Source organism: Cynocephalus volans, chromosome 6, assembly GCF_027409185.1.
Source record: "Cynocephalus volans isolate mCynVol1 chromosome 6, mCynVol1.pri, whole genome shotgun sequence".
In the NCBI taxonomy this organism is placed as follows: Eukaryota; Metazoa; Chordata; class Mammalia; order Dermoptera; family Cynocephalidae; genus Cynocephalus; species Cynocephalus volans.
In genome coordinates this window covers 149,283,991-149,308,487 of record NC_084465.1, presented here as the reverse complement: position 1 = coordinate 149,308,487, position 24,497 = coordinate 149,283,991, and the positions used below count along the sequence as shown (strand labels likewise).

At 33.5% G+C, this 24,497-nt stretch overlaps 1 protein-coding gene across 3 annotated transcripts in view; it reads left to right on the top strand.

The window, feature by feature from the left end:
• The window catches only part of ARHGAP12 (Rho GTPase activating protein 12), a 118,576-nt gene that overhangs the window by 52,187 nt on the left and 41,892 nt on the right, over positions 1-24,497 (top strand). For 2 of the 3 annotated variants that reach the window (XM_063098835.1, XM_063098834.1), the window contains exons 4-6: positions 16,386-16,649; positions 22,741-22,881; positions 24,054-24,134. In XM_063098835.1, coding sequence (XP_062954905.1) covers positions 16,386-16,649; positions 22,741-22,881; positions 24,054-24,134 — 486 coding nt within the window. The remainder of the gene's footprint in view (positions 1-16,385; positions 16,650-22,740; positions 22,882-24,053; positions 24,135-24,497) is intronic. The other variant, XM_063098836.1, reaches the window with a different exon arrangement.

Sequence of the window (24,497 nt, the reverse complement as noted above, 5' to 3'; positions counted from 1 at the left end):
TATGAAGTCTGGGAAGTACACTTGACTGCATTGTCTTGCTTCCGATACCTGAGTTGCAGAACTTCTTAAGGACAGAGATGGTTTCTGTTACCTTTTTTTCTATCCTTTCAAGCAAGGATGTATTGAAAATTCTTGAATGAATAAAAGAATGAAGGAGAACATAAAAGGCCGCTAGAGAAACCAAAAGATCTATATATTAAAGAGTATGACTCTAAGTTCTACTTCCTACTTAATGTACGTGCTCAAACAGGAATACTATTTTATTCACTAGCTCAAGTTCTTTTCTTGTTTTTCCAGTTTAGTCTGTAAAACTCTTCCAAAGAATATATGAATTTTGGTATGACTTACTTTTTATGGCTTATAATTGTTAAAAATTATAATTTTAACAATTTCCTTTCCTAAAAATTAAATAATAAATTTTATATTATATTTAGAATTTTAATAACCTTTTTACCCCTTAATAAAGTGCAGAGGCAGTATAGTATAAGGGAGGCAAAGAGGATGGATTCTCTAGCCAGGTTTCCTGGGTTCAAAGTCCAGGGTGATCACTTTCTAGTTGTCTAACCCTGGACAAGTTACTGAACTTTCCCCAAACTCCTTCTCCATCTGTAAAATGGGGAAAATAGTAGTAACTATGTCATGATGTTATGAAGGTTAAATGAATAAGTATTTAGAATAGTGCTTCATTCGCAAAATATACTACATAAGTGGTTTTTATTATGCATAGTTGTACTCTTGTTACTTTTATCTGAAACTTTCAGAGCTATTTTGACATTTTTATTAAAAATAGAAGAAAGGAAAAAATATATAAAACCTGTTTTAATATTTACTTAGGAAGTATAATTTACTAAGCAAGTCAATATATGAATATAAAAGTTATAGAAATACAGTCATCTACCTGATTGAATGTTAAAGGTGCAACTTAATTAATTACTGGGGATAGTTTGATACAGATACTTATATGTTATGTACATGTTTTTTTATGTGAAGTGATGTGAGGCTATGTGCTCTAGGTAAGCATCTTTCTGAGACCATACGGCAGGGTGTTTGAAAATAGAAACTGAAGTGTCTTCCCTGTATTTCAGAAAAGTTTGAGCCCAAAAGTTTGAAAATTAAAAGGTTTTGAATACCCAATGTGAATGTTAGGCGTTTTAAGAAAAGTGTTACCTTTTTTTATATATATATTTGTTAAATATTTTATCATTTTTTATTTGAAAAAGAAGAGAAAACGCAGGTGCAAAAGAAGAAAATAAAGCAAAAACCATGACTTCAGATTTACTTGTATAGTTAAATAAATATTTATTAAATGTTTATCATTAAATAAATCATTAAATAAATATTTACTCAGCACCAGCTATGTACTAACACCAGCAAGTTTAGGGCTATAATGATGAGCAATGAGCATATCTTTTAACAGAACCGTACTTAAGAATAAATACTAGATACCTAGGTAGGATAGTATGTTGCTTCCCCATTTTCTCCCATAAGACAAAACTTGAATTTAGCTGGGTATTCCCTGACTTCTGGGGGTTGTTACAAGTACCTGCAGAGAATGGCCAGAGAGCTGGTAGAAGTGTGTAGGAGCCATCGCTATGACCATCAAGTAAACATATAGGATACTCCAATAGGATTCAGGTAGTGTAGGCAGTAACAATTTTAGTTATGGGATTTATTCAATTTAAAAACTGCCAGCCTACTGTCAGCCTATTAGTCTATGTTGAGTTTTTTTTCCCTTTTTTAAAAACTAGAGCCAAGTGTGAGCATATTAAGTGATTTGTTGGCATGCAGATAATTAGTTGGATGAGGCTTGAATAGGATGATATAAAATTTGAGGTTAGAGGAAAAATATGTAGGGAAGATTAAATTAAATAAGTAAAGCAATTAATAAAGCTGGAAATTCCGCATTTTATTTTTGCATCTATTTGAGTTGGGCCAGCTATTTATAAAGTTATATTTTTAAAATAAAATTTTCCATTTTTTAAAAAAACTATTCAAGTTCTTTGTGATAATTATTTCCATAGTTAAACAAAAGAAATATGTGTCTTTTAAATAGAGATTAAAACTAACATGTAAATTTTAAAAATCAGTTGAAACTCACTGTTAATATAAGAGTGACACTTTGACCTAAGTTCTGTTTTTGCACAACTGAGTAAGATTTCATTTTCTGTCTATCCTTTCTGAGGTTATAAGTTGTAGAAGGAATGTAGGGAAATGGTGCACTATTTTTTTTTCTATTTTTACTTTTTACTTCATTTTAATAAATTAAAATACAATAAAATATTCAAATACAAAATTGCAGAAGCACTGCTATACAGATAATATCTGATGTTTCTGAAACAGAAGCATTGCCATTGTGTGATTGCTCAAAAAGTTGATCAGCTAGTATAAGACTGTTTTATTTATTAAAAGTTTAGGAATTTTAGCATGAAATTATGGAAATGCAAGATGTTTGAAAATTGAAAATTCTATGTAAAGGGTCACAGTCTGTACCTATTATGTTTACAGTTTCATTTGAGAAATCAATAGGGGTTATATATGAGTGGTAGCCCTCTGGCCTTTTTTTTCTTTTTAATCCTATTCTCATTTTTCCAATTTTTCTTTTATTTTTTTTTTGTATCTATATTTCATAATTTAAAGAATAGTATTTATAACATTTTGTGTAGATTAATGCATCGCTTTTCTAGTCATGAAACTGGTTTTAAATTCTTATTTTCTGTTAAATATCTTAAGTGTGTCATATTTTCCTTCATTTATTTTATAATACTTATTTTGAAAAGCAGTTCTAAGCACCCATGTCATGTGGATGGTATAGCTAAGCACACAAGTAATGTAACCTATATATAGGGATTAGAACTTCTTGTTTTTATACAAAAACCATTTATTTCATTTTCAGTTACAGTAATTTTTTCATTGGTAGTTTTTTAATGTAATTAAGATGAGTTGTGGAGAAAAATAATCTGTTTATTCATCAGTTACAGTAACTTACTAGTCAGCTGTTCTTTATGCAATCAAGTGGGAAGGAGTATGATATTTTTAACTTTTCAGTCGCAGATTTAAAGACTTAAAATGGGAATTGATAAATGTCAGTCTTCCTCTAGTAACTACATATAATTAGAAAAAATGGTATGGATCCTCTTACTATAGTTACGTGCTCTGATATATTATTATTGATATGTATATAGTTTGTATGTTAGTATATTCACTAAAATAGAATATGAAGACAGAAAACTGTGATAACCAGACTTGTTCCTTCCTATGGGCAGCACTTTCTTCTATTCTATTAAAAGGAAATCAGGCGTCTTTATGCGACTTTCAGTATGTCTCACTCTAAAGAACAAGTATCCCAAAAGGAAACGTTAAGCAAGAAGTTAGTGAATCTTAACTAAATTTAGATCTCTGCCATCAGTTTTCTCATCTTGTTTGTCTTATTTCTCCATTGAATGTTCAAATACCAGATGAAAAGAAATAAGCGTATAAATAACTGATTTGGAGCCAAAGGGAGCTGACGTGTCTCTCAAATGAGCCTTGAAGCAGGGTAGTGAGTCTTTAGATGAGGATCAGGAGTTAAGTTGACTTATAGAGATCATGTCTTTCATATTTGAGAAACTTTTTTGAAAATCCTGAACCGAGAGCTAGTTTTGATGCAGAAGAGAGGTTGGAACTGCCCTAAAAGGAGACTGAAGACCTTGGAAAACAAACTGCAGTCTTGACGAGCACTAACGTTTTGTAGAGCTGGAGTGTATTTATTAAAAGGATTTTTGTTTCCTGCACTATGAACTAAATCACATTGCTTTTAAACTTAGCTGCTAGTTGGGTTTTTTGCTCCTCTTTTGGATTAATTGTCTAAAGTGCATATAAGATGTTGGGAAGTGGAAACATGAAAGTTATAAGTGTTATTTTGTAATGAAAACCATTAGAGTTAAAGGTAGAGTCAAGGAGTTTCAAAAGAGAGGGGCTCTGGGTGTATACCCAAAAGAATCGAAACCAGGGACTCAGATATTCGTACACTCACGTTCATAGAGCAGCATTATTCACTATAGCCAAAAGGTGGAAGCAACCCAAGTGTCCATTGATGGATGAATAGATTAATACATTGTGGTATAAACATACAATGAAATATTATTCTGCCTTAAAAGGAAAGGAAATTTCGATTCATACTAGGTGGATAAATCTTGAGGACATTATATGCTGAGTGAAATAAGCCAATCACAAAAGGACAAATATAGTATGATTCCGCTTATAGGAGGTGCCTAAAGTAGTTAGATTTATAGAAACAGAAAGTAGAATGGTAGTTACTGGGTGCTGGGGGGAGGGGGATGGGAGCAATTGTTTAGTGGGTATGGAATTTCAGTTTTGCAAGATGAAAAAAGTTCTGGAGTTGAATGGTGGTAATGGTTACACAACATGAATGTACTTAATGCTACTTAAATTTTACCATTTTAACCATGTTTATGCTATGTGTATTTTACCACAGTTTTAAAAAAATGAAAAGAGCTGGGAATGGTTAGTGCCTAGACAGGCCTCAGTTTATGGAATGTTGTGATGAACTGCTCTGTCAAAGAGGTGGTAGACTCAACCACTGTCATTATAGAACTATTCTATTCCACCTCAGCCATCCCACCCTTCCCTCTCCTATCCTGTCCTACCCTGTTTTATCCATTAGCAGTTTGGAAAACTTGCCATTGGGAACTTTGATCTCATTGTGGCTTGTTATGAGGATTGTAATGCTAAACTCAGTCACCACATTTCTGGCTTAGAATGAAGGCAAAACATCTATGACCTTGAATGAACCCTTCTTCCCTGCCTGCTCTTGATTTTCTGGGTAAATTGACCTTCAAGGGTATCATAAGTGTTCTGTGCCTTTATAGCCTAGCTATAGAACTTCCTAAAGATCACTTCAGAATTGGTACATGGGTTTAAAACTAATGGTCCTTTATCTTTACAAATGTTTTCTTTTTAATCTCATTTCAAAATAATGTGCTGCTTGTAGAATAAATTAATAGATAAACAGACCAAAAAAACCTCCCAGCTATAATTATATGACTCAGAAATAAGTTACAGAAGCCTACATATGGTTTTCTGTTCTTTTTCATGCATATATGGTAAATATGTATGTGGTGTATGTGTGAGTATATATATATATTTATAGATTCATACTTTATGTATCTAAATACTTATTTTGAATATCTTTTGTTTAAGGAATTCAGGACATAAGTATTTCTTGCTTTGGTGTAAGATGACCATTAAAATGATGGCAAATTATCTGCTTATTTTCTTTGTGATAGACATAAGGTTTTCAACAGAGCTTTAAGGAGGTAATGCTTTAAAACTTGTACCTACACACTCAGTTTGGAATTAATACAATAATAGATTATCCAAGCAGCTGTGTTATGGTGTTCTCATGCACACTTTTTAGTGAATTTGTACATGTGATAAGTTGGAAACCCATTTATTTAATTGTGTTTGCTTGAAGTGACAATTTATATATTCTTTTCCTTAGGTAGTTTTATTTTGAAAATTTTTTTCAGAACCTTCTAATAAAACCAAAAAAAATACTCAGTTATCAGAAAATGAGAGAAAGGATGGTATGTATGTGAGCCATTTAAATGTCTACCATAAAACTGTGAATTAATTTTGTATCTTTTTGAAATTCATAATTTATTTTTTTGCTGACACCAGAAACCTCAACTTCTAAGCTAAGACTTGTGCATGTAGTATATGCTTTCAACAAGTAAACACAGATGCATTTTTTTCATTTGTAATTGTACCATTAACTTTTTAATCTTTAGAAATATCAGCAACTAAGTATTCTTTAGTCATTCTCTGAATGCTGATGATAGAGTTACCATTCAGTTCCCTAGCAAGGGAGATTTGTAGCAGTGAATGGCAGTGTACCAGGTCATTGCATGTTCCTTCATCAGCATAAAATAGTAAAAAATCGTCTTGCTATCTCAGCATAATGTCCTATTGAAGAATTTTGTGTGCTTTACTGATCAAGAAGGGTAAACCTATCTGGATGAATAACTTTAGCACAAATGAATAATGAGGTTTTATCAATAAATATTAGTTTCTAGCAGCTATCTCTTTACTTTCTTATTTCTTGGAATATTCTATGGACTGGAAAAGCAGTTGCTGAGAAAATAAGAATCATCAGAGTCTGAGTGAGGGCTCAAAGATGGATCTTTGGTTTATTCGTTTATTTCTAGACTTTGTGAATACATGATGATTAAGACATGGTCTTGCTCTTAACTCTTAAGGGGCTGACAGGGGGAGAGACAGAAAAATAACAACTAATTGTAATGTAGTGTGATGGGGGTAGTCGTATAGGTGGATACAAAACGCTGCAGATTGGTGCTGTTCAGTGCAGCCCTAGCCATGTGTAGTTTATTGAGCACTTCAATGGACCTAGTGAGGCTGAAGAACTGATTTTAAATTTTATTTAATTTTACTTAGCATAAGTTAAAATTTAAACTCTACTTGATTTATTTATTGGGAAGCTTTTAAGAATGCTTCGAATAATCTGGGTATGTGAATGTACTTTTTCAACTGTAAATTTGATGAACTCTAAATACAGATCGAATATTTCTGATGAAAATTTAAGATCTGAATTGAGATGAAATACACACTGGATTTTGAAGACAGTCCAAAAAATAAAATATCTCAATAATCTTTGTGTTGATTATGCAATGGTACTTGAGAAAGTTTGTGGAAATATTCGTATTATCTTTCACTTCTATTTTTCCATGAACTTTTCGAAGTATCTTTGTCCTGTGAAATGATAATATTTAGGATATATTGGGTTAGATATATTATTAGAATTAATTTCACCTCTTTTTAGCTTTTACTCTGGCTACTAGAAAATTTAAAATTACATCCCTGGCTCATGTTATATTTGTGTTAGACAGTGCTGGTCTAGATGTATAGGAAGCCTATGAATTCTGCCTTTGGAGAGTAGGGGAGCAACTCAAAGAGTTGGAGGCAGCTCGTTTTTGTGTGGGGGGGGGAGGCTTTGCTGGTTGGGGACAGGATATCCCAGATAGAGGGATAAAGTAAAAATTTGAAGATATGGAAGAAAAATAGTATGACATCAATGGTAGCATTGTGAATAGCATGGGGGTTTTGGAGTGAATAATAGAGGGAGAATGGCACTGAATGAGGCAGGAAAGATTGCTTGGGACTGGAGTGTTTAAGAGCCTTAAATTCTCTGTTATAATATTTGGACTTATTCTACAGTTAATGAAATATTCATTGATATTTTTAAGTAGGTGAGTAACAAGATCAGACTTATATTTTTACAGAATAACTAGTGGTACCATGGAGGATCAATTGGACAAGACAAAGAAATGGGGGCAGTAGACCCCCATACACAATTGTAGTCATTCAACAAAAGAGATAAAGACCTAGAACTAAGGTAGTTAATATCTTGGGATAGGAGAAGAAGGCGTTCAAGGTATATTAGGATGGAGAGTTAGTGGAACTTCTTTGGGGGTAAAGAGAAGAGACACAAGATGACTTTGAAATTTCCGATCGAGTTGTTTATGATACTGTTACTTGAGCTGGTGAATGGGGTGAGGGAGTATATTATGGAAAAAGGTCGAGGCAGAGGATGAAATGAGTTTAGGGTATGTGTGGGCTCTCCATGCTAGTAGGTATTGCAAAGTTTGTGTCCAGGGGGAGAGGTGGATTTTCAAGGGAGAGATTTTGGTTTTATTGAAGCAATAGAATTAGGTAAGATTTCCCAAGGAGACTGTAAAAACAAGAGTAAGGAAGTATGGATTTCATGATAGCTTCTTTAGTTATATAAATGTAATTTCTATTCAGGAACATATTGAGTGCTTATTTATGCAAGTGCTGTACTAGGCTCTGAAGATGAAGAGATAAAAAAGACAAATGTTTTTGCTTTAAAGATAATCAAGTTCTGTAGGGAGAGGGAGACAAGTAAATTTGGGATTATAGTACAATGTCATAAGAATGAGTAGTAAGGCTAAGGAAAGGATATGTGAAGGCATAACAGAAAATGAGATTGGAGAGGTGTGAATTTGATCTTATGGGGAAATTTATCTTCTGTTTCTTTTTGGTAAATATTTTACCTGTGATAAACTTCCTGACAGTATGCTCCCATGTGTTGGTCTCTGTCAACCAGGGCTTTTCACTGTGGTGTATATCCACGCCCTAGGTACAGACAGTGTGCACGGTATGATTGCATTGTTAATTTGCAGCTATTATTGAGGGTTGACAGCACAGAAGTAACTTTGTCAGTATGTTTATGTATGGCTTTCTAGAAATAAGCATTTGTCAGCTTCACAGCCTTTCTACTTGAGACCTGCTTTATTATTGTTTGTGTCAGGGGAGGAGGGAGAAATGGTGATAGACCTATGATGGTGTGAAGGGGTCATTCAGGTTATTGGCTGTGGTGGTAAAAGGAGAGGGAGAGGACAGAAACAAGCTGAAAGTAGGGGGCTAAAAAGTTTCCATGTATGAGTGTAAGGTATCAAACCCTGTAGTAATTGAGCAGTCTTGCAATAACTGGAAACCACCTGAAAAAAATCAGTAAGGGAAGTCATGTGTTTACCAAGAAAACAAATATCTATGAAAATGTCACAATACTGAATTCATGTAGTTACCAGGTATGTCTCCTTACAGAAAGGCAGTTTTTCACTTCTTTGTATTATGTCTGCTGAGAATAGTAAGGTGTTGTGTGTACTTCATCACTTCTCTTGGCTTTTTCCTACTTTCCTTGAAAGATCCAGTTAAACCTCTGTTGTGAACCTTTTTCTGAATGACACATATCACCTCTTCTCCCTGTTTAGTGCCAATTTCTTTGCGTTTCCAGAGCATCCTGTGCACAGTTCTCTCTTTAGTACCTAGCTATGCCGTTGGAGTAGTTTTTTACTTGTCTTCCTCTTTACTAAGCTACTGGAATCTTAAGGACGGGGACTGTCCCATTTTTACCTGCCACCAACCTCATAATTAGTAATTACATGTTGGTAAAATAAGTAAAGCATAAAAAATACCAGTATACTCTTCAGAGCTGGAAATCTCAATGTGGTCATGCTTTAAGATAATGAACATTACAATTTGTAAGTTTTTGTATTTCAAAATTATTAAAAGTTAGTATATTTTTTTTCCTAAAATTTGGCTTTATGTGGAAGGACTATTTTTTGGAAAGTTATGTTTTCCAGTTAAAATTGATATGTAATTTTTAGTTGTGAAACTGAAACAAATTTTAGCCCTATTTTAACTGAATATTGGCTTGTTGGCAAATTTTTTTCTTTTTATCCTGTATTATTCTGTTAATTTACTCAGTGCTATAATAATAAACAATTACGGTAAAGCGGAATTTGTTTAAGTAGCCAAATTACAAAGGCACATAAATTTTATTTTCTGCATGAATTAAAATAGAATTTAAAAAATAATCTAAATTCAATTTTGGAGCCTGATTCTTCAGTAAATGTCCCCTTCTTCTCCCCAAATCTAGATCAAAGGTATGATTATAAGCTGCAGAGCTTTATGTTATTCAGTAATATAAATACAATTCTGCATGTATAGGAAGGTTGATACTTAAGTATTAATACTGAGTAGCATATGCTGATTACAAAACAATAGGTGTAACTCCTTAGTTAATATGGATTCTGTCATTCTCTAAAGTTTATTATGGAAACAGCTCTTGAACTAATGTCAAAAGTAAAAAGAGGACAAATCTCAATATTTTGGATATTGAAAAAGTGAGGATTCATGTACAATCTAAGTTTAAAGTTACCTTCTTATGGTTCCCCAACCAATTTTTCCTTTCTGTGGGTAGTGGGAGGATTATTTTAGTCTATCTATAGATAAAGTGGAACAGGCCAAGTCTTTTTTTAAATATAAAATTGGGTCGTGTGCAGAGGTACTAGTCCCAATTCAGTTGTTAATTAATGACATATATAGCCCATAAAATTAACTTTTTTTTTTTGTTCTCATTTTAGTGGTTTTTATTTTTTATTTTTTTGGTATGAAAAACCCACTTATTTTTGTTTGTGACAATTCATGAACAAGCTTGTTTTTGTAAATTTTAGAAAACTAATTTTTACTTAATTCATATATTGGAAGTACTCTCTTCTTGTTGATTATTCATTTATTTTAATTCTTTAACTCATCTGGAGAGTAAGAAGCAGCTGGTGGTATGGACTTAAGAATTGTCTTTAAGTATTTATATTTTTTATAATACAGATTTATTGGACCAGGGCAGGCCAGTTTGCTCTAAGTCCACTCATGAAGATTGAGTTTTATTAGTGTCTTTTAGATAATAGTGTACAAGAAAATCATTTAGAGCACCTAAAAATATAGGTTCTTGACTACCTCTCACTACCCCTTTCCACCTTCAGTGACACTGGAATATGACCCAAGAATTTTAATAAGCACCCCCACATGATTCTGATATAGATGGTCCATTGAGTACCCCTTAAGAAACACTAGTTTATATAGTGTTAATACTGTTGTCACTGTTATGAATCCAGTGGACTAGGCAAGTGCCTGTCTTGCCCTAGATTTTTGTTCAAACTCTAAAGGTAATAATTCACATTATAATAAATTGGATGAGGCTGGAGAAACTTATGTTGAGTGAAATAAGCAAAGCACAGAGGGATAAATACTGCATGTACTCACTCCTATGTGGGAGCTAAGAGAGAAAGAAGGAAGGAAAGAAAGACCATGGTAGTGTGTTGGTCTTGCAGAGGGAGAGAACATTCCTTGGGCTACAAAATGGAGTGGTGGGGGGGAGGTTGGGGATAATTGGGTGAGGGACACGGGGTACAAATGCAGTTGTGGTGATGGGTATGCTGCCAGTATGAATTTGGCCCTTACATCATGGGCACAAGGGGTGACAATCAGCTTTGTATCTCATGAATATTCATAATAAAAAAATTTAAAAATTGGGAAATAAAGTGCATAGAAAACAAAACCATATATAATCCTGTTATCCAGAGAAAACTAACAGTCTTTTAGCTTGTTTTTCTTTATGCTTTTAAGTTTTTAGTTAGAATTTTACGGTATAGTTTTATATTCTACTTTTTTACTTAACCTCATAAAAATTTTATCATGTTATTAAGAAATTATTCAAAGCATTTTTGATATTTGTATAGTATTCCCTCATCTATTGTGTTATAATTTAATTAACCATGCCTCTGTTGTTAGATGTTTAGGTAGTTTCTTAGTTTGCTTCAGATAAAAAACACTGGAATGAACATCTTGGTTAGGAAAGCATTTTTCTGTATCTGGGACTTTTTCCCCCCATTGCTCAGGCTCCTAAAAATACTTTTAAAAGCTCTTGAAACATACTGCCAAACTGTTTTCCAAAAAGGTTCTGCTAATTAAAGTTCCCAGCAGTAAATAGAGTTCTTATATCCCTCCTTCACCAGCATGAAGTGTATACATTTAAAAAACCATAGTTTTGGTTCTCTAGACAAAATAGTGCATTATTACTGAACCCTCCCTTTTTGTGGTTAGTTTATATTTTGTATAAATGTAAAAAGTAGTTTGATATTTTATACTAAGTTTTTTTTATACCAAGAATTTATATTTTCAAGAGTTCTTGAAGAAGATTTTTAGTGATCAATTAATGGTAATTCCCCTGAAGTTTTTCAGTGGTTTGGGGAGTTGATAATAAACATGTACAGTTATTGGGTTTTTTTTTTTTTTTTTTTTTTTTTTTTTTGTCAGAGATCAGTGTATTGACAAATATTGAGTCCTCTTCACTTTCCACATGCTTTGAATTTTAAGGTGATTTTTAGTGTGGAGTTAACTTATTAAGAAAACAGTGTTTCTTCTACTAGAAACTATTTCTAACAGCATAAACGTTCAGATGAGCAGCTGTCAAAAAAGTTAACACCAGTGAGAGTGAGAAATACTAAAGTTTTACCTTTCATTGTTGATAAACCTCTTCTAATATCTGTGCTTCTACTTAGAATTACTGTTAAGTCTCTAGATTTCAGACATAACTCTCACTTGTTTCTTGGTTTTATCAATTTTAAAGAATACCATTCTCAACTTGGAAGATTCCTTGATTTAAAAAAAAATTACAGAACATTCCCTTCTCCTTTTTCTCTCCTCTCAATGTTCAATATTTGTATTATTATTTTCATTTTTTATATTGTTCACAGTATTCCTTTAAATGAAAAATGAAAACCTTTGTCTCTGTCCTGTTCACTCACTGAGACTGCTAGGCTTTGGGTTTCCCCTTGCTGGGCCCATTTCTGGAAACTGCCTGCAGGCACAAAGCCTGGGAGTGGTAGGATTCACCTTGTCTGTTTCCCTTCTCTCAGGGATCACAGGCCTGGTCTGCTTGTTGTACAGTGCCTCAAACTACTTGTTTCTTGTATTTTATACGCTTTTCTAGTTATTTATGGCAGGAAGGTAATTTCAGATCCTGATGATTGATAGCTGAAGTCTTTTAGATAATTTCTTAATTGCTGAATCGAGTGATTGTTTCAGAGCCCCTATATTGAAGTCTTTGAATTTGATACTGTTGAGTTCCCCTTCTCTTGAAATTTTCTTCCTCCTTGATTTTCAGATACCACCTTTTCCTGGTAGACCTTCTGCTTCTGACTTTCCTTCTGTCTCCTTCACTTGATCCTCTTTCTTTGGCCCCTTAATTATATTAATAATAATTATAATAACAGTAGAAGTCATCATGCAAGACCACCTTCATCTTGACATTCTATAATAAAAAGCACACACAGCAAAAGCAAACTATACTTCACATAAACAAACAATCTGCATGTTAATTTAACCTTCTAATTATTTGTTGAATCTGGCCCTGCTTCTCTATTCCTGTTATCTTGTCCTATTGCAGCTTTCTTCATCTTCCGTCTGTACTATTGAACCAACCCTTAACTGATCTCTGCCTCTGGTTGTGTGCCTCTGAACTGTATAATATTTTCTAAGGTTTAAATCAGAATGTGCTTCCTGGCTTAAAGTCTTCAGTAGTTCCTTAAATGCTGCTGGATAACATCTGTGCTTTTTAACATGGCACACAGACTCTCTTTGTCCTTCCCTTGCTTCCCGTTGGATCTTTGTCTTGCTGCTCCTTTTACATACTCTGTGAGTCAGCATCATTTCCTGACTGTACCATGCTGTTTTCCTAGCTTTTGTTCTTGCTGCCTCTTGTCTCCCAACTTGTATTTGGTTAACTCTTATCTGTTCATGCCTAAGGCTTGGTCACTTGTTTCCAGGTCTCTTCCTTTTTGCGCCCATAGTGTCCTATGTGTGGCCCTAGTATTGTGTCTATTATGCATTTAAATAATCTGTTTGTTTCACTTTCCTTTACTGTTTTATGAGGTCTTGGAAGACAAGACATTTTTTATTCATATTTGTAACGTAAGCACCTAGCTGAGTACGTGGAGCTCGATCATTTGTAGATAATTTCTACCTTAAATAGGGACATAACTGTCCATCCTTTTTCCCAAACTAGAAATGTGGATGTTTTCGTAGTTTTCTCTCCTTATCACATCTAGCCAGTTCCAGGTGCTTAATTTTGCTTTTATTTGAGCATGTATTTGCATACTTTTGTTCACATTTGTTCATATGTTCATTCATTCAAGGAATTTCATTAGATGCTTCTCTGTGCTAGACTATATTGCATACTGAATATTGCATTTATAGATTAATATTAATGCATTTATAGATTAATTTTTGGGGAATTAACATGTTTATAAAATTAAGTTTTTAAATTTAGGAACAAGGGCTTATCTTTTCTAACCTAATTTTAGATACCTGAAAAAAGTTTCATAAGTATTCTCATTTGGTTTTGTACATTTTCTTTAAGGCTTATTTGTAAATGCTTAATGTTCTTTTCCTATTGTGAATGTCATTTTTTTTTCCTATTGCATATTCTAATTTGTCATTGCTTATGTATGGGAAACTGATTAGATGATCATGTACCTGGCCAATTTATTAAACTCTCTTAGTAGTTTTCATGGACTTGGGTTTTTAGATATTGGTTATTTCAGTGACAGTGACAGGTTTTTTATTCCTCTAGGTATTTGAGTTTAATTCGTTTTTCATATCCTAGTACACTGGCTAGGACCTCCAGTACAGTGTTGAGTCGAAGCAATGATACTTAGCATCCTAGTAATATTGTTGACTTTAATGCAAGTGCTTCTTATCTTTCTTGTTAACTATGAAGTTTATTTTAAATATTAATAATTTTAAAGTCAAATTAAAGAAGCATTACCTATTCCTAACTTGCTAAGAGTTTTATCCTGAATCTGTGTTGAATGTTGTCAAATACTTGGTGTCTGTAGAGAAGATCGTGTTAATCTGTTAATCTGAAGAATTGCAGTATGAGATTTCTTAAAGACAGACTTTCTTAACATCTCTGATTTTTCCTGATTTATTTAATGTCGTGCTGGATTTGATTGCAAATGTTTTGTTTAGGGTATTTTCACATATTTATAAGTGAGATAAGTTTATAGAGTTCTTTCATTTAATTCTTCTCTGCTTTTGTTTCAGGATTATGCTAGCCTTATAGACTGTGCTGAAGCATTTCAATTTTCTTTTTCAGTTGGGAAAACTGTTTAAATTTGAGCTATGTAAATAACAGGAATTAGTTATTTTTTAAAGATTTAGTAGAATTTGTACATAAACATCATTTAGGAAATGGCTCTTTCTTGACCAAGTTCTCATTTCTTGGCCCAAGTTCTAGTCACGTATCAGGAGCAAAGTAAGACTCTGATACTTCTTGAATAAATATTCTCTTGATAAGGTTTAAGAAATGATTTACTATGTAGAATTGTTTGATATATTAACAGAATTCATTTTTTGTCAGAGAAGTATTGTTACAGCTAATTCACAAAGATATGGAATTAGTCTGTAAGAGAAATAAACATCTATCTCCATGGATAGATTTTCTTCATAGAAAGATATTGTTTGGTGGTGGTCTAAATTTGAAGCTAACGTTTTTAGGAAAACAGTCTAATTTGCATCACTGAATACAGTACTTGCGTAACTACCATGTGTAGAAAAACCAAAAGGTAACGATTTTACAAACATGTATTCGTGTTTTGGGTTATTTTTACCATTTCCTCTTTTAAAACTTATTCTGTTATTAAGACTCAATAAAATTATTTTATAGGGAAATACTATTTTTAGCAGTAAAACTAATTCATGGTTTCTATTCACATTCCTCTTTTTTAATTCAATATTTTTTAACACCCATAAAACTGGATGTATTACAAAAGTAATTGAACATCTGAATATAACTCTAGGATTTATATGGTAAAGCAGTGGTTCTCAACCAGGGACAGTTTTGTCCCCAGTTGCATTTGCAACATCTTGAGACCTTTTGGTTGTCACAGTAGAGGCGTACGTGTGTGTGTGTGTGACTGTCATCTAGTGGGTAGAGGCCAGGGATGCTGGTAAATATCCCACAGTGCACAGGATAGCCCTCACAACAAAGAATTACCTGTCTCAAAATGTCAGTGATGCTGAGGTGGAAAAACTATTGTAAAAGGAGGATATATACACTAATCCAAATGCATATATAAACAGGTGTTCTCAGATGTGTGCATACATTTTTTCCTTCAGCAACTGGAATTCTGTGTAATGATACAGTTTACAGTGTCCTTATGCAAAGGGTGTAAAGTGTTCTGCTCTTGACTGACACCTAGTGAAACATTTAAAAATAAAAAGTAATCGTGTAGGTTAAGATTAAACATGTCAGTCAGAAAGTTATTCTTATTTTTCTGCTGTTAGAACATTCTCAAGTAAGGATGCTAGGAAGAGATTAAATGATTTCTTTATGGCTACTGAGAAATTATAACTGAGAAGGAATAGAATGTAATGATTTCTTGGCTTAAATATTATTATTCTTTGAGGTTTCACTTATATTCCTGATTTAATATGAGAGTTTAGAATAAAATCTTTCTTTTGATAGTTTCCTGAATAAAAGCTGAACTGTTTATGTGTAAGACTTTTTATATTTAAAAAAATCGCCTAAAATCATAGAATTTTAGAGTCAAAGAAGACCTTGGAGGTTTAGTTCGATTCCCTCATTTATAGAGATTAAAGATTTCAATTTCAGAGAGGTGAAGTGATCTTACCCACTATCATACAACTTGTTAGTGCCAGGTCTTGAACTAGAACCCACAACTCTTGGCTTCTAGCTGAGTATTTTTCTGGGGTGAAGGAAAGTATTAAACACACTTTGGATTCTATTTGAAGCTTTTATTTATTTTTTCAATTAAACTATAAGTATTAAAACTATTAAGTCATTATTTCCTTAGAATATATACACTATATATATATTTTTAAATGAATTAGTATGTATGTTTGTAAATCTCTTGTTTCATTTCATTTTAATTTGCAGATGTTATGTTTAAACATGAAATTTTAAAATTTTTATCTCCCAGGCAACTACACCTCCAAATCAAGGAAGGCCAGATTCTCCTGTCTATGCTAATCTACAAGAACTGAAAATATCCCAGTCTGCTCTCCCCCCTCTTCCTGGGAGCCCAGCAATTCAGATTAATGGAGAATGGGAAACTCATAAAGATAGTTCAGGGCGTTGTTATTATTATAACAGAGGAACACAGGAGAGAACTTGGAAACCACCTCGTTGGACTCGGGATGCAAGCATAAGCAAAGGAGATTTCCAAAGTCCAGGAGATCAAGAGGTATGAGTAATTAAGGGATCAATTAGTGAGTTACCAAATTTACTCTTTTCATTACTCAGAAGCACGAGTGAATAGTTTTGTTTCTTGGTATCGACATGGTAGTACAATTGAATCTCTAAGACACTAAAAATTCTTGACAAGCTTTATTATATTAATGCTAGTTACTTCCTAATCTCTAACTAACGGACAGTAGCTAACCTTGTAGTATGCTTACTAGTTCCAGAATTGGATTAGAATTGTCAAGTGCCAGTGTTTTCCCTTATGTATTCAATGATACTAATTCTACCATTGTAATTGCACAAACCAGTGACATTTTTTAGAAAAAGAAGGAAAGAAAATATGTCACGTGACCTACTCAGATAAATAGAAACAAAGCGATTTAACTGATTAAAACAGATACTTTTCTCTTATTGGTTTAGTATGGCTACCAAGCCACTTCTCAATTTTTGTGTCAGTCAGAGGTACAAGATCAGTTTTTATTTACATGTAAGGGAAATAATTAAATTCCTTTATTAAAATTAGATTATTTTATAAATCTGACAATTCAATCTGAAACCATTTTTTTCTCTAACAAGTGTTTATACTATTTTCCCCCTTCTGGTTTCACCTTCTTCTATACCTCTCGTAGGGTGGTGCAGTGAATTGGCCACTATATTTTCAGAAACACTCATCTCAGTAGTCTAGAGAGATGCCTTGGAATTGTTTTAGATGTGTGTGCAGGAAAAGTTTGGGCAGGATTGATAGAATGTTTTGAGATCCTGCTGTTTGATAGACTGGAGCCCCTGCTCGTATACAAAGCAGCTATCTTGTACAAATAAAAGCAGAGCTCCAGGTAGGAAGGAGCTAGAAGAATCAGGTAACACATTCTGTATTTAGCAGAATCTAAAAGCTTTTTGTAGTTAATAACCCACCTTCTTGTCCTGTTTTTCAGTTGGTTATTTACAGCTTTGGTGTGGTAGTAACTTGTACTTTAGTGTTCAAGAATGAGAATGAAAATAGTGAGAGAAATTGTTCATGTAATAAGAAAGTTAGGAAAATTTTATTTGAATTGTATATCTAGAAAGATTTGAAAATAAACAGTCCTGTGTATTAATAAAAAGGTAAAATCCTATAATTTGGGAGAATTAGGAAAAAGTAAATTATAGACTAAAGGAATTTGAATTATGCACAGGAACTTTTCATGAGTTTCTTAGCTTTCTATTTCAGTAAATAGATGTGAGTGATTTGTTTATACAGTCTCAGCTTACACTACTAGTCTCTGCACATATTGTACAAGAATAGATATTCCCAAAGTGGCTGTAGCACATTTTTCAGTAACTTCTTGAGAAAGGTTACATATGGGAGGTAAAATTGAGACTGTGTATATGAAAATACACACACATATGAAAATGTTTGTGTTCTGCTCTCATATGTAATTGATAGTTTGCCTGAGTGTAGAATTCTAGACTGGAAATCATTTCTCTCACAATTGCAAGGCATTTTGAACTTCACTTTTTTGGGTATCTGGATCAGCTGCTTGTTGGGGAGTCTCCAATTTTAGAATCTTTAGGTCTTTCCTTTTGGACTAATCAGTCTCCATATAGGTTGTCAGATTTGCCTAGAAAGTAAGGGCTTTCTGGGTCTTGGTGTCAGCACTCAATTTGCATATGGTCCCTTAGTTTCCCCTTTCTGTTTGATATCCATGTCCCAATTGTGTCTCTTATTTCCCAACTCAGAATCTTATTTTTCCTTCTTTAGAGGGAATAAATCCCCACACTTCTTCTGGGGGAGGAGAGAGGTACATACCTAGTAGCCAGGCATGAAGAGGACGATTCTGCTGATTTCAGTCTTCCTTATTTTAGCACTCCTGGCTTCACCCCCACAGTTCCAGAGATACCCAACACTGTTAGTTCTTGAGCCATTTGCAGATTCTGAAACTTGTTGGGTTTCTTCTTCTCCCACTCCACCCCCACCCCCATGCCCGTTTTGAATTCTGCTTTCTTTTTTATGGATAATTCCGTTTTTTTTTTTTTCTGCTTAACTGTTCTCTTTTTCTGTGTTCTCCCTGTTCTTGTGGGTTTACATTTTTTAAAGCTTATTTTGCTACTGTTGTTTTAGTGAGGCTTGAGAGGGAGCGAGTGTTCACTCTTCCATCTTAGAAGCTTATTGTTTTAGTGGTTTACACTAGAGCAGTGGTTCATATTTGGGGGCAATTTTGCCTTTTAGGGACATTTGGCAATGTCTGGAGACTTTTTGGTTGTCACAACGTGGGGAGTGCTGCTGACATCTAGTGGGTAGAGGCCAGAGATGCTGCTGAATGTCTAGTGATTCACAGGACAGCTCTGCACAACAAAGAATGTTCTGGCGCTAAATGCCAACAGTGCTGCCGTTGAGAAACCCTGCCCTAGAAGTTTTAACATGCCTTTATCAGCATCTGAAGTTAATCAGTATCCTTTAGCTCCTTAGAGCCACGTAAGAACTCTGCGCTGTTGTGCCATTGTTGTCCTATATTTTATTTCTAGTTTTAACCCCCTTGTTGTTGTTCTTGTACATGACTCTTAAAAGTAATCTTCGTTTTTACCACTCTCTTTTCTCACAGTTTCTTCACTTTCTTTTCTCACATTTTCTTCTGTCCTAAGTACATACTTTTAAATTCCCTCATGAGGGTCTGTTGGTAATAGAATCTTCATTTTTGTTTTTCTGGAACTTTATTTTGCCTTTATTTTTGAAGAATATTTTTAATGAGTGTACACTTGTCAGCTGACTGTTTACTCGTTTGTTTTCCTAGTGCATACTTATGAGATTTTGTTCTCATGTTTTCTGACTTCCATTGTCGATGCTGAAAATTCAGCTGTCAGTCTGATTGTCTTTCCTTCAGGCGTAGTTCGTTTCTTCTTGCTGGCAGCTGTTAAGATCCTGTATCTGTTATTTCACTATGATGTGACTGGATGAAGGTATCTTTTATTCCCTGCCAGGGCTTTGTTGGGACTCCTGAATTTAAGGAGTCCTATCTTTGATCAGTTCTGGAAAATTCTTAGCTATTATCTGTATATAGCCTTTGCCACATTTTGTCTTTCCTCTTACTCTGGAACTTTGATTAGATAAATATTTAATCTGCCCTCTCTGTTTGTGTCTCTCTGTGCTTCATCCTCAGTATTTCTAGATCTGGCTCCTATTCACTCTTTTTCTATTTATCTACATCTTTATTTGATGTTAAGCCAATTTTTGAATTTTAAAAAAGTGTTATTTCTATTTGTTTGGGGGAGTTTCCCCATATTATTACTTTGAAGAAATTTTAAACCTACAAAAATGTTGAAAGAATAGCACACTGAATATCAATAATCAGTATACTATATGCCTTTCATGCACATTTACCACTTGTTAATATTTTGCCACATTTGCTTTATTTTTCTCTCCTTTCCACCTCTCCTCCCAATACACACACACACACACACACACACACACACAATTTCCTTCTGAACTATTTGATGCAGACAACATATTTTATTCCCTCCGTATAAAGACAGTTTCTAGCAAAACCACATTTGTCACAGCCAAGAAATTTAATATTGCTGTATTGTTTAATACACTGCTAATATTCATTGTTTCTCAGTTGTCAGTAATATCCTTTATAGTTTTTTTCCTGCAATGCAGGATCCAGTGAAGGATCATATATTGCATTCATTTGTCATATCTCTCTTTAGTCTTACTTTATATTTTGTTTTTGTTAATTCTAGCATGTAAAGTTTTTAGGAGTCTGAGGTTTGAGGAGTCTGATTATGCTGTTTTTCTGCTGACTTTCACTCATGGAGTTTTGTTTTCCCTCTTTTATACATGTGTATGTGTGTTTTAGTGTGAGACTGTAGTTCTTAGAAATTCGTTAAGTAGGAAGTGCTTAATATTGGGGCTGAAAGTGGGTTCCTTCAGAGATGATTTGCTTTGGCTTCTGCCAGGTGCCTAGGGAAACTAGTATCCTGTGAATATTTGAAACTAAATTTTCAAGTTCAGTTTTTATGGGCCACAGAGATAATAGTAACTTGGATTGCATGAAGACTGGCTTGGAGTTAGGAATTCACTCTATTTCCCCTGATTATTGGAGATGATACCTGTGATTTCACTAGTTTGGAATAAAGGGCCAAGATTTGTTTCTGTTCACCCACAATCTGTAGGTATAATTCTTTGGGGGTCCCAGCTCTGTATTATTGGGTATCCTCTTACACTCCCTGCCTTTTGTAGTCCTGAGTCCAGTTCCCCAAACGCTTTTGCATGACCTTAAAAACTACCGTTCTAGTTTGGGGTTTGGCAAAGGTCTTCAAGGAGAAATCTGGTCTTTTTATTCTACTTAACTCTCTGGATTCTCATTTATATTTAGTTTGGTCTTCTGAGTATTTCTTAACTAGCCTCTTGCTCATTGATAATTCTTAAAAAAAAATTTGTGTAACATTTTTAGCTGTTTTCATCCAGATGATCAGTTGAGGTGCCTGTCTGCCATTCTCCTATAATGGAATATCTACAATAGCCACCTCATATTTCTGCTAGAATAGGTTTGCTGCAGAATATACCCCATAGTGACTGAGTCAGTTATCCTCCTAAATGGTGTTATTTAGTATAGAACAGTTAACATTTGGAGAATGCTTGCCCCAAATAATTTTTATTTAATTGCCATTAAGTGGCTCTTTTCTAGTAGTAGATATAAAGATCTTAAGTTACTCCTGATTCTGTAGTGTAATAAAACATCAAGATACTGGAGGTTACTTTTCATGGCAGAATAGAACATCTTACGTGACAGAAATTGGAAAATTATGAGAATTTTATCAGAAAGTCATATTTATGAAAATTGATTTAGTGATTTTGATTGTTTAATTTCACTAATTACATTGCCTTTTAAAATCCTGTTTCTAAGAGACTTGTTGTGCTGCTTCTACATGAGCTTACATTTTAAATTGACTCAAATAATAAACTCCTGATACTTGAATTAGGTTTTCCATTTTTTAGAAATGTTACTGTTGCAAAACATACAGCTCACTTTATGCAGTGCTTCTATAAAGTTGTCTATGTCAGTTTTTGTGAACATATTAATATTAGGGTGTTTATGTCTTTAACTACAACATTGAGAATGTACTCATCTTAGTGTTTCAGACCAAATTGTGGTGGAAATATAGTCCGATTGAATAAGATTTAATTGCAGAAACTGTTTTACCTGGAGGTGATAGGAAGGGTCATTTGCACATGAGTGTTAACCGAGTGAACAGTTCCTGAATGATTGAAGTTTAATTGCAGTAAGCACATTGCTACTTAGTCACATTACGGTGCCTCTTATTCAGAGGCACCTCTTATTTGTTAAGAGGCATCAAAAATTGTTAGATTGTCTCAGTCTTCTAATTTGGTTCTCTCATATATCTGGAGTTTATCATGTCCACCTATATTATTTCCACGCCAAATTTCTAATTTGACTTTTTGTATCGTATTTAAATTTTCTGAATATTATTATTTTTTGTTTCAGAGTTTAGTTTCCAGCAGTCTTTAATAAGCATTTGGTTGAGTAAATTAGGAAAACTTGCCAATAAATTAGAACACAGAATATAGTGTCACAAAGCTAATGTCTTCTCTCCACCTCTTTCCCCCCCACACTTTAGAAAAGTATTTCCAGATATATTTATTGAGCACTATTGTTTGCCAGGCATTTGGCTAGGTACTTGTGATATAACTATGAGTGAGAGTTTTCTAGAAGCTCAGTCTAATGAAGTCTCTTCATCCTGTCTTGTTTACACACAGATGTGTGTACACATACATACCCCTGTCATTTTTTAAACTTGATTTCAGTTTGAAAGCAGCATTAAATAGCATTTTATCTCTTCTTAGTCTGAAAACTTTGTTTTCAATTTTTAAAAAATTTTTCTAAGGTTGCATTAATGTGATAAAATAACTATTATTAATTCCACCTCGCCGTTTAACAACGTACCATTTGGAGACTTATTTTGACATCTAAATATTCAAATATACTTAAGATATCTTAGTACTTACAGCCAAGTCAAGTTGATTTCTTAGATTTTCAACTGCTGCGTATTTATATTCAAAGAAGAAAAATCCTTATTTTTCTGACTATTTATAGCTTCTTTCATCTGAAGAAAACTACCACAGCCTTTGTTACAGCCAGTCAGATAGTCAGTGTGGTTCTCCTCCAAGGGGTTGGTCAGAAGAGTTGGATGAACGTGGGCATACCTTATATACCAGTGACTATACTAATGAAAAGGTACATTCTATTTTTCTTTTCTAGTGTTTCTTGGCAGTATCCTCTCATAAAATAATTGTGTACTGAAGTTTTAGTAGTATTTTAAAAAATATTCTTCACTGTAATTCTGTAATCATGTCAATTGGCAACATAAAAACACAGTGATAACTACTGATTCATGGTTTTCAGCTGCTTACAGTGATAGTGATTTTTGTGCTGTTGATACACATTTATGACAGACCTTTTAAGAGCAGACCTGTTGAGTGTCATTTGTTTAGATTTCTTCAATAAGCATAGTATATATTTTTCTTGGGGAATAGTTTTTTGGAAATTTTTTTCTCAGTGTGCATTTATTATACATTGCTTCACTGCCTATATTCCTTTTTGTATTGTAACCAAATTTGTATAAAACAAAAACCATGAATCTAGTATTTTATGATTAATTAGGAACGAATATTGAAATTTTATGTGTATATAACATCCGGTATCATTTGAGAATGTAACTGGTTGATTATGCTAGTCTAGAGGATAGACCCTTGGGAATTAATGGGAGGTAGGCTTTTACCCCTCTTCCATGTTCTAGTGTCAAACAAGCCTCAATTATTTGAAACTAGAACATGAGGAAGCAATAGTTTTCATTTATTTTATAATTAAGGCCATCGTATGTTTGTATTAGTAATACTTAGACTTTTTCCTTTTATAGTCCCTGTATTGGTATTGCATGAAATTCTGTCGGTAGTTACTTAAATAGTACTGAGTAAAATGTGTTGGTTACAGGATGTTATTCCTAATCGTTTGTGTGAAATGAGGCTTAAATTGTATAGATTTGTACTTAACAATTGAAAAACAATATCCCTTTTGTTAATTTCTCAAACATTTTCAGGATGGGGAGTATACATGTGTTATAGTGCATATGTACATCTGTGTGTCTTTATGTTACATGTTTTTTGTTGTTAATTGGTGCTTGAACCATTAGCCTGACACTGGAGGAAAGAGAGAAGATAATCACATTTAATACAGAGTATCAAACTTATTAAATTTATTAAGTCTATTAGTATAATAAGCTTATTAAAAATTGTTTTGCAGTGTTCTTGAGCAAGCAGAATAAAATTCATAAGAATTAAATCTAATATCTGGTAGTAGCAGCTTTTATTTAAATTAAAAAACAAAAAAACCCTGTTCTGTTTTTATAGTGGCTCAAGCATGTTGACGATCAAGGTAGACAATATTACTACAGTGCAGACGGATCTCGGTCGGAATGGGAATTGCCAAAGGTAATAAACCTTAACACTGAATTTCTATTTAAAAATAGTAGATGAAGTAATACCTGAAGACAGTTTCAGCAGATTTATTTTTAAATATTTATTCAATTTTTTAAAAGTAGCAAGACTAATTTTTTCAGAATTCATTGAGAATCCTGTGACTGGCTGACTTTTTTTAAGATGTGCAGGTATCTTCACTGTGTGATATTGATTATTCCTATTAAAATTTTTTTTTGATTTAACTTGAAATTGGCCTTTTATTATTCCTGGAAATAAGAATTCTTTTTAGTGCTAGTAATGCCACCTATATCTAGTTATCTTATATTGAGTTTCTACATGAAGTTGGTCTTATATTTACTCTTTTTTCTAAAAGAA